General features: G+C 41.6%; 1 protein-coding gene across 1 annotated transcript in view; it reads right to left on the reverse strand.

Moving 5' to 3' along the window:
- The window catches only part of reep3b (receptor accessory protein 3b), a 45,950-nt gene extending 29,374 nt beyond the window's left edge, over positions 1 to 16,576 (reverse strand). The window contains 1 exon segment of the mRNA XM_034119278.1: positions 16,237 to 16,576. Within this exon segment, the coding sequence (XP_033975169.1) occupies positions 16,237 to 16,268 (32 nt within the window). The 5' untranslated portion in view covers positions 16,269 to 16,576.
- Positions 16,577 to 17,912: the final 1,336 nt, after the last annotated feature.

Below are 17,912 nucleotides of genomic sequence, written 5' to 3' on the forward strand. Positions count from 1 at the left end.
AGCCCTTGCTTACTTCCATGTCAGCTCAGAATAAAACGTCATCACTGCACCATTCTATTGTCTGGTTTCTAGAGTCACAACAGTTTCTCCACACACAGTATACCATATAATCCAAAGTGTGCGGAGGCTTACATGCGGAATTGTGATTTTCCAGTTAAAAGCCATCATCTGTTTCTGCAGAACAATCTGGGGACTTATTTTTATCCTGTTATGACCAGTGTTATAGACACCGGGTGTTGGGTCCTGACCCACAGTTTTAAAACCACTGGAACACAAGACAATGACTCAATGATTCCCCTGTAATCTGGTGCAGCGGCAGCGGTTAGGGGTAATGTGGAGTTTGGTTCCAACACCACCTCGCACCACTGCACTTTTCTGTTGCACTTAAATTCCCGTTGTGGGACAAACAAAAATCTTGACAGAGCTGTGTGTTTGCTTGTGAGAGCAAGACACACGACTAGATCAATTTATAGCAGCACACTCCTTCCCTCCAATCCCTCTCTGTAGCATTCTTCTGCTGCTCCTCCCCTCTCCTCCTCCTCCTCCTTCCTCCTCCTCCTCCTCCTTCCTCCCCCCCCCCCCCCGCACTGAGCTAGCCTTGTCTCTAGCACAGTGTGTTCTCGACAGATCTGCTGTATGCTGGATGGCAGTACTGCTGAATCTCTGTGTAAAGGCCCTGACACACCAGGCCGAAATAGGCCGTTTTCATTAGTCGGATGACGAAGCGTGCCCTGTCGCCCAAACTCAATTTGGTGTGTCCCGCACCGTCGGCCGTGACACACCTTATTTGGCCTTTCATGGCCGACGCACGGCCGATTCAACATGTTGAATCGGCCGTGCGTCAGCCACAGGCAGTCGGACAAAGAAATCACTCTGATTGGCTGTTCAGCTAGCGAATCAGTGCATGAGAAGCGAAACGGTTGCTTGAGAATGTCTTCCACAAGCAACACTCCAATGGCTGATAGCTCCAGTACGGCACGAAACATGTTTTCGATGGACGAGAGTGAAAATGGAACGCACACGCTATTTGTTGTTTGTGTCACTACCCAATCTGCCCCCCTGCCCGATCTGCACTGCGCATGTGCGAGATGGTCCGCCATATTGGACAACTACATACGGCAACTCTAATAGGACAGTTGACACAGTGGCTTTTGGCAAAGCAGAAAAATAACCGAGAGAGATGAGTTATTGTTATTACAACGTGACTTCACTATTATTTAACAACTCTTTTTATTGGGTTCTTTTATTTGGGGTTAAATACATTGTCAGAATAAGTGAGAAATGGATTTAACTTCTGTTAGACAGCTATATGCCATACATGTTTGCATACATTCACAGTAAATATTTATTCAGTATGATAGCTGTCTAACAGAAGTTAAATCCATTTCTCACTTATTCTGACAATGTACTTAGCCCCAAATAAAAGAACCCAATAAAAAGAGTTGTTAAATAATAGTGAAGTCACGTTGTAATAACAATAACTCATCTTTCTCGGTTTTCGGAGTTTTCTTTGTGTGCTTTGCCAAATGCCACTGTGTCAAGTGTCCTAGTTGGGTTGCCGTACGGAGTTGTGCAATATGGCGGACCATCTCGCACATGCGCACTGCAGATAGGGCAGGGCGGGAGATCGGGTAGAGACAGTTTGTTTAGATCACGCAGTCTGTTCTTCTTCTCTGTCTTCCGGTTGTTGCCTCTTTTGAATGACGAATACACACTACCGCCGCCTGCTGGTAAGGAGAGTTATTGCCACTCACGCATGCGCAGTTCGTACGTGCTCGGCTGAAGTCTTTGCGGTGTGTTCCAGTGAGACACATGGCCGAGACGCAGGAGAACACGGCGACGCAACAGTCGGCGTCGGCGAGTTCTCTGGTGACTGCTTGGTGTGTCAGGGCCTTTAGAGAGGCTACTAAATGATAAGACAACAATTAAAAAGAACGTTCAAATTCAAATAAGCTTGAGCATTGCTAAATGTTGGTAATATGGGTTAGTCCCATGTGGATAATTTTACAAATCATTATCCATGATCAGTTTCTCTATTGGTTTTCCCAAAAAATGTAGTATGTAAGTATATATCAAATCAAATCAAATCAAATCAAATCAAGGTTTATTTATAAAGCACATTTAAAAGCGATTTTTGGTCGGGCCAAAGTGCTGTACATGTAATAAATACTACAATCACATAAAAACACATTACTACAATCACAATAAAAGACAATAAATTACAACAGATATATAAAAAACACAGGGAAAAGTCAGGAGTCGTGCTCCGCTCTAACTAGAAGGCCAGGGAGAAGAAGTGTGTTTTTAGTGTAGATTTAAAAACCCCTAGGGTCTGGGCCGACCTCACATGGAGGGGCAGAGTGTTCCAGAGCCTCGGGCCAGCTGCTGCGAAGGCTCGGTGCCCTCGGGTTTTAAGCCTGGTCTTGGGCACTATCAGCAGCAGCTGGTCAGCAGACCTTAAAGCTCTGGCTGGGGTGTAGCGATGGAGGAGTTCAGCTATATAGGCCGGAGCCAGCCCATTTAGGGCTTTAAAAACAAATACAAGGATTTTAAAATCAATTCTGAACTGAACTGGAAGCCAGTGCAGTGAGGCCAGAATTGGGGTGATGTGGTCACGCTTTTTATGGCCAGTGAGAAGACGTGCAGCTGCGTTCTGCACTAGCTGCAGGCGTCTAATTGACGCCTGGTCCATACCCACATACAGAGTAGTCCAACCTTGTGGTTACAAAGGCGTTTATAACCCTTTCCAGGTCTTTAAAAGATAAAAACGACTTGGTCTTGGCCAATAGTCGTATTTAAAAAAAGCAGGTTTTGACTACGCTGCTGACCTGCTTGTCGAATTTAAAAGCGCTATTGAAGGTCACTCCAAGGTTCGTGACAGAGGGGAGGATATTATTTTTGAGGGAGCTAAATCAATACATATAAATGATTTGCCCGGATTAAAACTTTGTATATCTTCGCCAATAAGAAACAACTTTTGTATCTGTATCAGCCTCAAGCAGCCATTGGTCAGGGTACAATCAACACTTTTAGTGTAGTATAGTATAATCTGATGTACACATACAATGATAGAGAATATTTTCCATACCTAGGTAAGATATCCTTATGGTTCAAGAACACTTCATTTTAAGGTTCTTCCTTATAAGCTGAGTAAATATGTGGTGAAGACATTACACAACTGTTCTCAAAGGATGAGTGGTACTGACCAGGGGCCTCATTTATAAACGGTGCGTAAGATGGCGTACGCCAGTTTCTACGCACTGTTTGCGATTTATAAAAAACTAACTTGACGGGAAAATTTGCGGTCCTCCACGCAAACTCTGACCCATGCGTACGCACTAAGCACAAAAACGCGAGAGACGAGAAGCTGCGACACCGTTGGCAGAAGGAAGAATGGAGAGAAATATGTGGAAATAATACCATAAATAAAATGTTACCTCTCATTTATCATATATGAAGAATTCATTTTCAAACATTGATTAAAGCCAATCTTAAAATGATTTAACAAACGCCTGTTTGAGACTCCTCAGTGCACACAAAAACATAACTTGGAGAAATAAATAAATACGGAAATGTTATTGATCACCCCTCGATGATGTTCTCCTGTTAAGAAATGTATTCTCATAAATGATGCGGTAAACAGAAGGACAGAATTACTTTAAACTGACGCCGTTTTGCATTTCTATAGGTTGTATAGATACGAGCATGGTTTTATATACTATCATGTTTAATCATGTTTTATGCCGTTCGCCGCCTACTTGATAAGTCGCTCGTAAAACACAGGAGGTATGGAAACTAAGAACACCATATGTGGTAAATTGTACAGCTAATATAACACAACACATTAGTTGTATTTCCTTTAACTGGTGGATTATGGATATATAGTTGCTGATCGACAGCTGGAACACAAACCACCAAATACAACAAAATAATTCAGATCCAGTCGTCATGACTACACTCCGGAGGGATTCTCCGATCATTTCTTACAGTTTCTCATCAAGGGGGTGTCTCCTGTCCCCGGTGCAAACACACTGCCTGGGGAAGGTTAGGCTATGTGTATTTTTTTGTCATTAACTTTTTTCGGACCACTTATTTATTTATGTTGGTGACGATCCGTCCTCCATGCTGCTACTCTGGTTCAAACTGCATCCACCAAACAATATGATTTATCTCGACTTCCCCAAAATAACCAAAATCTGACACGGCGTGAGATGTCTTTTTTAGCTGTTCTGTCGTCATTTCCTGCGATCTTCTTCATGCAGTCAGTCAAAAATGAATGAATGAATGGGCGTTTCTTTGACTATTCATAGGCAAATATGGGCGTTATGTGAAGCCTGCAAAAGCTGCGCCGCATTTCGAGTTGATTGTGATTTATAAAAGGGAAACCGGCATAGGAAGTGCCGTACGCAAGTCCTGCGCTGGTACGCAGTCTTTTATGAATCGGAAAGTGTCGGTGCGTATTTATTTGCTTTGTCCTACGTAAGCTACCTTCCCACGCCAATCCTATGCAAGGCTTTATAAATGAGGCCCCAGGACTAAGGTGAACTTGATGTGAACAATTTCAGGGGGCTTAGTGCCCATTCAAAGCCAGTGATTCCGTTTTGGTTAACCCATCATACTAAATACCTGACAAATTAATAAGAATCTTCACATTGATGCAACCATCCTATAAAGTCTAACATTGCCATAAAGCCTCTTGTGATTTAGAACACTGCTTGTAACCCTAACCCAGAAAATAGAGGAAAAGATGGCATGTTGTAGAGAGTATGGCAACATCTGTGATGGTTGACAAATGTACATCCACAGTAAAAGTGTACTGCACTTCAGAACAATGATGATTATAGTGTCCCCATGTTACAGTGTCTCTATAAATAACTGTTTTTCAAGACAAAAAACTGATGCCAAGCCTTAAATGAATTAAAACATTTTAACTAGTAATACCAATGCCATGTTGAATAAAATCAAGTGAAAGAAAAACAAGTAAGAGGACTAGATAATACAAAGGAGGCGTGATCTTACTGACGGGGATCATGCTGGCAACCTTGCCTGGCAGACTGGAGCTGCTGAATTTAAACCGACCCAGAACTGAAACTGACATCAGGAGAGGAGGGAGGGGCAGAAGAGAGAAACACTTCCTGCTAGTGCAACAGGTCCAACACAATAAAGCCTTGTTCCCACCACACATTCAATTAATACTGAGGTCTTACGGTGAGGAATAATGCATGGTTTTTGTGTTTTAACTTTTTTGCCCACTTCTTTCTAACTTCACGACCTCAGATCGATTACATTATTGTACTTTGGTCTGCAGCCCCAAACGACCCTTATTCAAGTGACATGACATCAGTTTTCACACAGCTGCCCCTGAACACGAACGCTGCCTTTATGTGATAAGAGTTTTGCTCTTTGGTCACCACGAGGTTGGGCACAGGGCCTCTTGATAAAAACAGCTAGTTAGTTTTGTTTCTATGGTTGCCTCCCATGGTAGCCTGTGCAGCTTCATACAGCGGACACCTCATTGGTTGACCGCCAAAAGGTAAACTGTAATCTAGGTCAAAGTTGAAATAATTTAAAGTCAAAGTCGAGTGCAGCGCTCAACGACAATTTCAGCATAATAGCTTTACACTACTTTAACCATGCATGCAGTAGAAGTCCCAAACACTTTAAAAGAACGTCAATGTCTGTGGAGTACCCCTTTATAATGAATTAATAAAGAAATCACAGCAATGCTTCCACTGCAACAGCTGCCACAAGTCACCAACTCTCATTGAAATGAACGACTGCTGGCTGCTCATAAATCTGTTGGTGTGACTGCACAGTTGATGTTACTGTGCTGACAAATCTCCATCTGCTCTTTTTCAGAGCGTTCCTTTGATCTGCTCACTAAATCGCTGGCTCTCATTACCTCCAATATTATCTCTCTACCATTCCTTGACAGTGTTTCCCACAGATCTGAAATATACTTGGGGGGGTTTGAGGTGACGAGCCTTTGTGACGTGCAACAACATTAACATGAACCTTTCTGTTGGTCGCTTGTTAGCAGACCCTTCACGCGATGGCAGAGCGAACAGGTACAGGCAGGGCCCATAGTGATAGCCCTATAGTTTAAATCTACTACCCACAAATACACATATGGACATGGGTTACTATTTTTTTTAAAAATTGTAAATGTATTTAGGAACCTATCCATGTGATTTTAAGTAGGGGTGGACCTCAAATCCTCTAGGGGGGTCCGGGGGCATGCTCCCCCGGTAATTTATTTTATTTTATTTTGGAGTTAAATGCATCAATCTGGTGCACTTTGAGGGGAAAATAAAGAGACTAGATCTATGGGAACACCTATATGAAACAGAACTGTATACATTTCAATAATCATAAAGTGTATCTTACCTTTTTTCCCCTAGTTAACTTTTTTATTTTTTATTCATGCATATTTGACTAATCACTACCGCCTCAAATGGAAATATGTGTTTACATAAATGGTGACCAAACCGTTTGAGACCCACTGAGAACTTAGACTAAGTTAACTATCTAAACACTCAGAGAGTCCTTTACCTCACCTGAGCTGAGGTTATCCCGAGCTTGAATGACACACAGAGACCAATCGAGGGCTTTGATTTATGATCTGTATGACAGTGGCCATGTCGGCAGGCCAAATCATGTAGACAGCTAGTCACCCTGTGTGAGGCAGGCCACTTAACAGGCCAGGCCATCGGGAAACCCCCCGGTCCTCCCGATGGCCAGTCCGGGACTGAGTACAGGAGGCGTAGAGCGAGGGATCATTGTCCACAAGTTAATCAATCTCAGATGGCGTCGTGGTCGCGGACAAAAAAAAACGTATAAAAAAAAAGAAAAGAAGAAAACTAAATGGGTCGCGAAATATACTTGGGCGGCCGTTAATATACCTGGGCGGCCCGCCCAAGTATAGTCTATGTGTGGGAAACCCTGCTTTATATTCAGCTCTACAGTGTCTTCAAATTGTTCACCTTTACAAGGACTGGTGGTTTTTCATTTAGAATTGCTGAACATTTACTTTAACAACTGAGAACAAGACAGCAGTGTGTAGGTTCACTTTGCCTAATGTTTGTTGAGCTTTTTGTTACCCAGCAGCCCCTGCAACAAGTAGACCATGTGGGTGTGCCTCTGGATGTTCGTCTGTCGTGTCACCACAATAATCTATGACCTTCTAGGATGACCTAATCTGATACAGTGTCCATCTTAAAAGACAAAAATACCATGTAGTCTGATCACAGCGTAAGAACATACTATACTTATACAATGCTTATTGGACCGTCTTCTGCCACAATCCTGACAGGGTTGCAGGAGGGATAAAAGAAAGAGCTACTTTATAGGAATATTGAAATAATTCACACGAAGTTAAATGATAAACCAGTAGAGAGTTTAGAATACCAGCAATCTACAAACAGAGACATGGACACAATGTATTTTACACACACACACACACACACACACACACACACACACACACACACACAGTCCTTTCAGCAGTCAGAGAGCCGCCAACAACCACAGCAGTTTATTTTCCAGCTGTTGCTATAGAAACAGCAAAGCTGCCAGAGCGTACATGCTCGCTCTTTATGTCTACATCTCGCTGTCAACTCACTGCGCTTTAGTTTCAATTATATAGAGAACCATGAGCCCAAATAAATCAACCTCAAATGAATCCCTTCCCTCTCTTACATTGGTACGTGGGTGTGTTTGTATGCATGTTTATAGTGGAGAAACTGGAAGAGCAGTCTGTGTGGGGGGGTTCTCCAAGCCATTTGTTGTAGTTGCATTACTTCATACAAGTCTATGCTCTCCAATTTGGCTTTGTATTTAGCTAGCAGAGCTTAGTCATGCTAATAAAGGCAATTGATGATGCTGTGATAATAGCAGGTATTTGTGTCTCAATGACTCCTAATTTGCTGTGACTGCAGAGAGTCACAGAGCTGCACTCACAGGGCTGGGCCCACGGTGCGGAGGGAATAAAGACAGTAATAAACAAGCTCAACAGTAACAACATCAACAGGCTCGCGTCACATCACATGATCAAGGACTTGGCTGTTTGTATCCGTTTCCTTTTATTGTGCCAAATCTGACTAACAACTGCTCTCAAATGAAATCCACTCAGCTGGATTCACCGTGTCTCTGGATGATGTGAAAGCAGACATTTTACATTACATGTTAGACGCTTTTATCCAAAGCGACTAACATACTCAATACTGTGGACAATCACCACAGGAGCAATTTGGGGTGAAGTGCCTTGCCCAGGGACTAGGGATGGGTATCGTTTGAAATGTATCGATTCCGATTCCGGTTCTGCTTATCGATTCCAGTTTTTATCGATTCCCCGTTTCGATTCCAAAATTGTAAAAGAAAGAGGTCAAACGTTTAGATAACAAAAATATCTTTATTCTTTTAAGCTTTAACTGAAATGTTTACAAATAAAAAATATACATGCAATACAAATGTATTGCACAATAGCTGTGCTTTATTTAGTGGGAATGCTGATACAACATTCCAACTATATGTTATGCTACGGACAAAATTCTTATTATTATTCCATCCAATTATTTTGGCCCTCTTCTCCTCCCACATTCAACATCGCAGAAACTCCGTTCAAACATCAAAACGTTCAGCTCGGTCGGGAATCGACTGCTATTACTTTTATCATTCATAACTTTCATAATTCCAGAGATACATCCCATAATTCATCCAATTTTTAACATGGAAGTCAATGGAGACATTCTTCAGACTTCAACAAATCTTCATGCGACTTCAACTGCTAACTGTTCATTCATACTTTCACTCAGAAACCTCATTCCAACTTTAAAATGTTACACATCTTTCTGACATTATTCGTGTAACACAACTTTTAAATCTGATTCTTACTTTTAGAGATATTAAACATTGTTCAGACCTTGTTAAAGAGGCTTTCTTCAGATTTTAACATTAACTAGAGTGCGTGATGTCACAGCTAGAGTGTGGGAATTCTTGAAATTTGCCTTCATATTTTTTTTTTAAACTGACATAATTCCCAAACCCTACATTCTTGAGACATAATTTTTCATGACAAACGTAGGAAAACATCTCGTAGCTTGAAAAATGACAAATAATTAAGCAAAATAATTAAACAAAATGCCTCTTGAGGGCATGAAGTGACAAAAACGTTCAACATGTCTCCATTAAAGCCCATTGTAATTTCAGGCAGATATTTCCTCACAGCAGCAGCCGCACACCTTTAGTTAAACTGCCAAAAAGGCCACATTATTAACCCGAAAGTACACAAAAATTACACTTCAGATACCTTCCTTGACATGCTTCACGTTTTGAAATTTCACAGATATCTGTTATCGTTCTTCCACAAAACGTTCACATGTAAGAGGTTTATCTCTCATTCAGAACAATGCAAACCTTTGATCTCTACAGAGCTCGTTAGCTCAACTATAAACACCTGTGTAATGGAACACGATGATGTCATCACTCCAACTGACAGCAGTCAGTTCTAACTGTTCATTCACATGTAAGAGGTTCATCTCTCATTCAGAACAATGCAAAGCTTTGATTTCTACAGAGCTCGTTAGCTCAACTATAAACACCTGTGTAATGGAACATGATGATGTCATCACTCCAACTGACAGCAGTCAGTTCTAACTGTTCACCTCTCTCTCTCTCTGCCACACACAGACACACACACTCTCTCTCTCTCTCTCACACACACAATGTTCCAAACAGCCCAAAACTTCACAGGTTTGGTAACGATGCAGCCATCAACGCATCTAAGCGTAGTATGGGGTGTCATCAAATGCCGTTGCCATGGCGACAGACCACTCGCCATGAAACACGATTTCGCTGTAAGTCCAATGGACACGGTCCAATCATCCCCCAATCTTCACTTGTATATCACCGGTCCAGCCCTCAACAGCTCTACGTCAATTATGGGGTTTCTTCAAATGCCGTTGCCATGGTAACACAAGGCTCGCCATGAAACACGGTTTTCTCATAACTTCAGTGAAAATGCTCCAAACGGCCCAAAACTTCACAGGTTTGGTAACGATGCAGCCATCCACACATCTAAGCGCATTATGGGATGTCATCAAATGCCGTTGGCATGGCGACAGATGATTCACCATCAAGTTAGTTCAAAAGTTTGCAGTTCAAATATTCTGCTGCTTTTCCAAGCCTTTTTACTTTCTTTTCTTCTCTCATCACACATTCAAGCCCCCAGTGTTCATGTATCATTTCAATCAAAATTCTTCACTTTCTTCTTACACATTATATTTCAGCATAGCAGTTTAGCGTCAGATTTTCAGCATAAAGCATCCCCACTAGCAATTTCTTCAGGAATTGCATTCTCTAGTTTTAACTGAGCTATGCCTGTGGCAAGCTATTAACAGGCATTACACTGTGCCTTGTCTTTTTCTTTTTTAGTGTAGTGGAGCCTCACTTTAGAGCGTTTACCGCGATCCATCTTTGGTGTTATGAAGTGACTGAGCTCGTCTGTCTACGGGAGGGCGGGGGGAGCCTCGCTGCAGGGCAACTGTGGACCTCTGTCGCCTGTCAGCGCAACTTACATGATGCCGTTTAAAAAAATGAAGGGCGGTGCCGGCCGCCAGCGTACCGAGCCGGCCGTCAACGGCCCGTTCTGTGATTCTCCAGAACACACAGATGGCCAGTCCGCCCTTACCCTGTATTCCACCGGATCACCGCGCAGACGGACCCGGTGGAATACAGGGTCTACCGCGTTTAGGAACCGTTAAGCAGAACCAAAATTGTGTATTTTGTATGGGTACCCGGTACCCAGCATTTTCTTATCGGTTCTCATCTGGAACCGAGTTTCGGTTCCCAACCCTACCAGGGACACAATGACATGCTGACTGCAGTGGGGTTTGAACCTGTGACCCCCTGATCCAAACACCAACCCACAACCCACTGCGCCACACACCTCCACAGACATGACAGCCTTTGGTTTCTACACTAATCTGGGACTTGTTGGTGTGTTGGTATCAATCTGGACGTAAGCCCCGCTTCTTCTCTGGCGTAACTAAACACAAATGACAAAGTATGAGAAAAAGAAAGAGCTTTTTGAACGTTAAGGCATTGTAACATGTCACAGTAGAGAGACTAAATCCAAATATGAACCTGAAAATGAGCAGAATATGTCCTCTTTAATATCTTTAAAGTTCTTAAATATACATTTCTGTCTTTGTGAGTCATGACAGACCTGCAGAGACACACATAGTGTCGCAATAAACCAAGTTAAGGGGAAAAGTAGGGCTGCACGATTTGGGGAAATAATCTAATTGCGATTTTTCTGACAGATATTGCGATTGCGATTCGATTTGCGATATTTGTTTTTAAGCGACCCAATAGAAGTTTATTGTAATATGCGGCCATATCTCCGGCTAGGAAGGTCGTATCAACGTGCTCCCATCTCTAGCACCCCGAGCTACGAGTGAAAGAACTAAACTGACATGAAACTTCCGTTGGGTTGCTTTAAAGTCAAGCTTCAGTTTAAGATTCACCCTGTAATAGATGTAAAACATGTGATGGAGCATTACTAACCTGACTCAGATGGTGTGTTTCACCAAACCATCTAGGAAAGCTCCATTGGAAGCCATTTGGAAAGGGCAGGCACTTTCAAAAATACTTGGCAGGTGATTGGATCAACCTGTCAATCACCTTCTATCATGGGCCACTTCTGATTGGTTAACAATGGCTGGTACATGTGGAGCACAGCACTTCTGATTGGTGTGGATGAGTGACACACAAGAAGAACAAAAATAAATTTTTAAACATTTAAAAAAAAAAAAAAAAAAAAAAAATCTTTTTTTTTTTTTAATCGCAGGCTTTGCGATTTGATAATCACATCATTTAAAATCGCGATTTCGATTTAAAATCGATTATTCGTTCAGCCCTAGTGAAAAGTAGGGCCCCCTCTCTACACCAAACCTACCATCTCTCCATTTCCCTTCTTTATTCTCCTTCCAATTGCAACACCTTCTCCCCCTCTCTCTGCATGCAGCTGAGAAAATAGTCCCATTGCTTTTAGATACCCCTTACTCTGGGCTCCAGCTCCATTTCCCTGGTTTCCTGACACCGTACACCACCAACAACCAGATGGAGGGAGGGGGAGGAAAGGAGGACAAGAGAGAGAGCAAAGGGAAAGAGAGAAAGAGAGAACAAGAGCAATAAAGATCTCCAATATTTGAGCTCCCACCATCTGGTTTGAGCTTCAGGAATAAGAATTTGATTACATGACTTTCCCCTAAAAACACAGAGGGGGGATTGTTGAGAGAACTGCTGCTACAGCAAATGAGACTGGTTACAGTCCAGGTCTGAACATACCCAGAGGATTTCCTCATGGGGAAATGAGTGGCATACATTAGAGTGTTCTCACAGCGCCATGAATCTTCCCACGTTAAAATACTGACTTAACACATCACATACAAGTTCAAAAACTAGCCCTGTTTTGCTTATTTTCGGTAAGCAGAAAACTACCAAGAGAGAATAGAATATATTTGTTATAGCAATAATAATGTAGGAACCTACTTGCTTAAAGGGGACCTATCATGCAAAATGCACTTTTGTACGTCTTTTATACATGAATATGTGTCCCCGGTGTTCCAGGGAACTCACCAAGTGTCAGAAAACACAACCCTCTCTATTTTCCTCCATACCCAAATCTCTAAAAAAGGGGCTGCAACGGATCTGATAAAAACTGATCCAGATTTGAACACTGTCCTGACGTCAGGACAGTGGCGCTACGGCTATTGGGCCAACTCCACCAATCAGGAGGAGACAGCCACGGCCATTGCCGTTCGAAAGCGCTGGAGACGCTGTAGTACATATGCCAGGCCTGTAGATGGTGCTGTTCTCACAGAATCTGCCCTTGCAAAAACAGGGGTAAAAAATGTCAAATTGAGCAAAATGAAGCATGGCTAAAATGCATGATCTGTTTGGTATTTTGAAAAAAAAAAAGTATAAATATGCCTTATATAGGTATGGTCCTACACTATATTATTCAAATATAGCATGATAGGTCCACTTTAAGGCAAACAATGTCTTTTGAAAAATAATTATTGTTGATTTAAACTTGAGTCGCAAAAAAGTCCAACAAGTCAAGACACAGATCCGTCAGACATCAGTTGGAAACAGATTATCTAAAGCTCTTTGGGAAGGTCACTGAGGTGAGCACATGTTGCTAAGAATCCCCCTTTGCACAGATAAACAGGGCAGTACAGAAGGTCAAAGTTGAAGCAGTAAAGCTCTGGACAAAACTGAGGACAAGGTAAAAACTTGCAAAGAGTAGACAACCCACATATATAGATCGTCTCGCCGACCTGCACAGATTTCAAGTCTTTGATAAACAGGAAGAAACATAAACCTTAGAACTAAGTACAGATTTACAGAGGGACAGCGGTCAGCAGTTGTATTGCGTGTCGTGTCCCACTCTTAGCGCTCCTTTAAACTTTGATTTAAATTGTTCAACTCAACGTCTGATTGACTGAATTTGATTTGGGTGCGGTCCCCCGGCTGTGACATCTTGCAGGAGAAAGTGATTTAAACTTGGCTTAACTTGGTGGGAGTGGGCAATTAAAAAAATAAACAAATGAACAGGTCATGAACTGCTCAGCAGCAACAACGCTCCGAGCTGGTTATTTGTATTCAGCAGAACTGAAGGGGGAAAAAAATGTGGCTCTTTATCAACCAAATGTACTGACATAATTCAATTTACCATCTTTTCTGAATCTGTCCAAGCATTTCCTGTTATGTGTTAACATATTTGGTATTATTATTTCAAGGTATTTAGGGATGGGTGGCTGTGGCTGTGAGGTAGTGTGATCATACTCCAATCCAATCAGAAGGTTGGTGGTTTGATCCCAGGAAAGTGAACTCTGAAAAGCTCTTGATGACATGGCCATGGGTGTATGTGTGAGAATGGGTGAATTATAAATGGTATATGTAAAAGAGCTTGGAGGGGTCTTAAAGCCTCGAAAAGCGCTAAGTAAACGTAGTATTAGGCCTTCTTCTCACTGGACAACATTGTGTTAAGGACTTTTTGCTTGCCCATCAATGGCAGCTAAGTTGTGGGGAATTTGGGGCCGCAGGTAAGGTAATTGTGTGTAAAATTATAAACTGCTTCAGTCGAGATTTAGTTAGATTGACTTCTATGCTAACTAGCAGACTAGGGTTGTCCTTCATGTGGCAATTTAAATTGATCTATACCTCCCAGACTGAGAAGCTAATCATTTTGGATCTTCCACTCACACAAAATGGTTAGCATTAGCTTTGCTTTGTTACACATTTGAGCTTGTTGTGAAGTCAGCTTGGCGAAATACATACGTCACTTATCTTTTTCCATAATACGATTTGGCAGGTATTTATTATGTCATTCATATCCTGGCTTAGCCATGCCTTACTGTAAGCATGTGAAAGAGAATGAAGAGTTACTCATGCTTAGAAATGACATGGCTTAGGTGTTTACTATATGATGTTATATTTACAGGCAATGAAAGCACACCTTGCAGCCTACTGATCCTGAAAAGCTTGTTTTCCACTCTGCTGGGAGGTGCAGCAGACTGCAGCATTCCTATTGTACACAACATTTAATAAATATTTGAGCAATCAGACCCCAGACGGTGGGATCTCCCTGGTTCCTTCCACCAAAAGCAATGGGATTTTACCATTTGATTTTTTATTACAGAAAATAGGACTGCAGTTCATGACACTTAAACATTTTGTTCAGCAGGATGATCTCAACATATCATCCCTAATCATTTGTAATTACATAATTCCAACATTATTTACGATTGCAAGCTGGATTCATTCCACAGTAATAAACATGTTGGAACACTCCTTACAGGGACACATTACACCCAACATAGATATAAGACCTGAGCTCCAGTATCTATGCAAGTATATTCCCAAATATTATAATGTCCAAATATTATATCAGACTCAGCACCTCATGCAATTACTGAAGTGAACTTCATTGACTTTACTAGTCTCCCAGGATCAGTTTGTTACAATATTAGCATTGCAGATATCTGTGTGTTGTAACATCAACCCAGTCAAACGATTTGACACTAAATCCCATGAATTTAGTGAATATGACCAATTACATATTGTCCCATAAAAATGCAGAACTGTGTCACAGGACTTCAATTCCAGCACAGTACATCTGACGTGCATGTAAACATCTTAAATAAAGGCTGAATGTCAGGTTCACATTATAGTTATTGTTACACATAATGGACTGGATCCATCTTGGTACATTCTGTCATGCAGAATGCAGCATAGAGGTAGGAGGGTATATTAAGTTATGGAAGTTATAAAAAGAAAGGTCGGCACTCGGCAGGCATGAAAGCCTTAAATGCTCATCTGCTCCCTATACTTAGACCAAGGTCTTGGGCCCCATATTGACCTTTGACAACCCTTTTACAAAAAATGTTGTTCATTATCGCACAGAAAGTTGTGTTTGAAAGTTGCATTAGAGAACAGGAAGAGGACCTTTTGTCCTTTCCACTACATTCCTATCCTCCATTATAGCAAGTTTTGCAACTACTATTCCTAAATGTAAACAGGCAGAGACTCACAGAATACATTGGTTCATTCACAAACTGCTTCGCAACAGATAACTGGCAATCAAGTAACATAAAGAAATCCGTGCAGAGCCACACAATGTCCATTAATGACGATACATTTGCCTTTCTTCCTGTCAGCTATCCTATGGTTGCCAGGTTACTTTGGGCACGGCTGGCTAATAATATATTCAACATGACAGCTGTACCTGACACTCCTTCACAGATGTACTTGGAAAACGAAAAATGTTCCACCTCACCGATACTGAACAAAAGTTACACATCGTTACGTCTGACTCACCTGCTGTGAGCACGGTCAAGACGTATAAACAGTATGCTAGCATTAGCTTTAGTCTCATTAGCCAATCAAGGCTAGCTATTTAACAACTATTTATATTACAAAATGAACACTGCTGTTTTAGTGTAGTATCTGTTAACTGTTTGCTAAAACATAGTGTCGTTTCTTGTTTTCTAAGTCCGCATTTATCTAGACAATTAGAGGACTGAGGTCACAAATTAGCAGGAGGACGTTAACAAGTTAGCGAGACAAGCTAACAAAGTTAAATCCCATCAGCAGCTCGATTTTTTTCCATGATGTTAAATAACAGTTTTTTAGGTTACTTTCAGTAATATATGTTTTCTTGGTACTTACACAACGCTTCTCGAAATCATCCAGGACACCATGTTTTCTGTCTTTGTTGTGTAGGGCTGTGTCAGTGGTAGAAGACAGCCCGGTGTTAACAGTGGCTAGCCTTAGCCTGTCGCTTTAGCTGTAAACTTCTTCAGACAAAACTTCGATGTGCGGATCCAAGAACAGCTAGCTATCTCTGCTGCGACATGTCAGACAACGTTGAGTCTTACTGCTCTGTTTTTGTAGCCATAGTTAAGCGATGGAGTATCTATCCAGTATGTATCCTGTTGTTTTGTTGCATTCCCCCAGGTTTCCTCCTTCCCTCTATACTTTGCTCCCACCAGTTCCTGGCACCAGAACGGTGCTCAGATAGACCGTGACGTCGACAGGAAAGGAACAGCCTCCCGAGCCCAACTATTGGCCAGTTCACCTTGTTTACAACAAATAACAACTCTCATTGGCTCTCCATGTTTGCCCATGTGACTTTTGCGTTTGACAGAAGCGATGGAACTTCAAACTCACCGACCTGATCTCTGATTGGCCTGTCTTCGATTCGTGGCGAATTCCAACCAACGGGTGAGGCAAGCAATAAACTGTTGGTGGATTTCCCAGCGTTGTCTATGGGCAGCATTTTCATAGCAAAGAAAATTACTTATATGTTCTAGTGTCCTTAGTAAAGAGTGACAGGTTCCTCCTTAATACCAGATGCTTGCTGTTTTCAAAACACCTAACTAATTATTGCACAGGACATCTTAATAATAAACCGCTTTGAGAACGATTAAAACCAGCACTCCCTTCCTCATTAGAAACATATCGTTATTGACTGCAGATTCGTGTCAATCATTGATCCATCGCCGTCTTCTTAAAAATAAGTAGTAAAATATAATTGACCAAATTAAAGAATCGAATTGTCTTTCTTTGCAGACTGTCATGATTTTCGTTTTTGTGTTTACAAACTTAGTTTCCTAGTCTTCACTAGTGTTCTCTGTCGGTTTGTCTTCGTCCCGTCCAAAGGTCCTGTCGGGTTTCCCTGTGCTCCTGTACATTTTGTTCCTCGTGATATGTACATGTTTAGTTTTTCTTTGTTAATCAATATTTTATAATTAAAAGGCTCGCTTTGTGTTAAATCTACTGCCATTTCATTTTTTTACTGGGTCCCACCCTGCCAAACCCTGACAGAAACAAGGAGAATAAGAGAACACATCGTCCACGGATGTAGATTGTAGAAATAAGTGGGTCCTTCACATTTGAATGAATCTAAAACAGTTCAATAAAACACATGTTCTTGAATGTTCTCTGCCCAGAACTTAAATCCTAAAAGGTATCCAAATGTGCATTGTGCAGGGATTGGCCTGTAAAATCATATTTGCTTTTAACTATTTGTCATGCATCTCTCAGGCTGGCTTACGCCTGTACTAAACCTTAGATTCAGATGTATTCTCTTCCATATTGTTGACATGCATCTAAATTGCTGTATTCTGCATGCACCACAGTTTAAAAGACAACATGTGTTCTATATTAACACTTGGATGATAGAGAGAAAATGTGCCAAAGCAACATAAAAAAACAGTGGTTGGGAAATAAATGATTGTATTCATTTATTCCTCATGAGTGGCTCTGGAAAAGACAGCCCACTGGATACCTGAAATACAGATTCCGCGGACTGCCTTTGTCTGGCTCATCACGTAAACCACACC

This window comes from Trematomus bernacchii, unplaced genomic scaffold (genome assembly GCF_902827165.1).
Source record: "Trematomus bernacchii unplaced genomic scaffold, fTreBer1.1, whole genome shotgun sequence".
Lineage (NCBI taxonomy): Eukaryota > Metazoa > Chordata > Actinopteri > Perciformes > Nototheniidae > Trematomus > Trematomus bernacchii.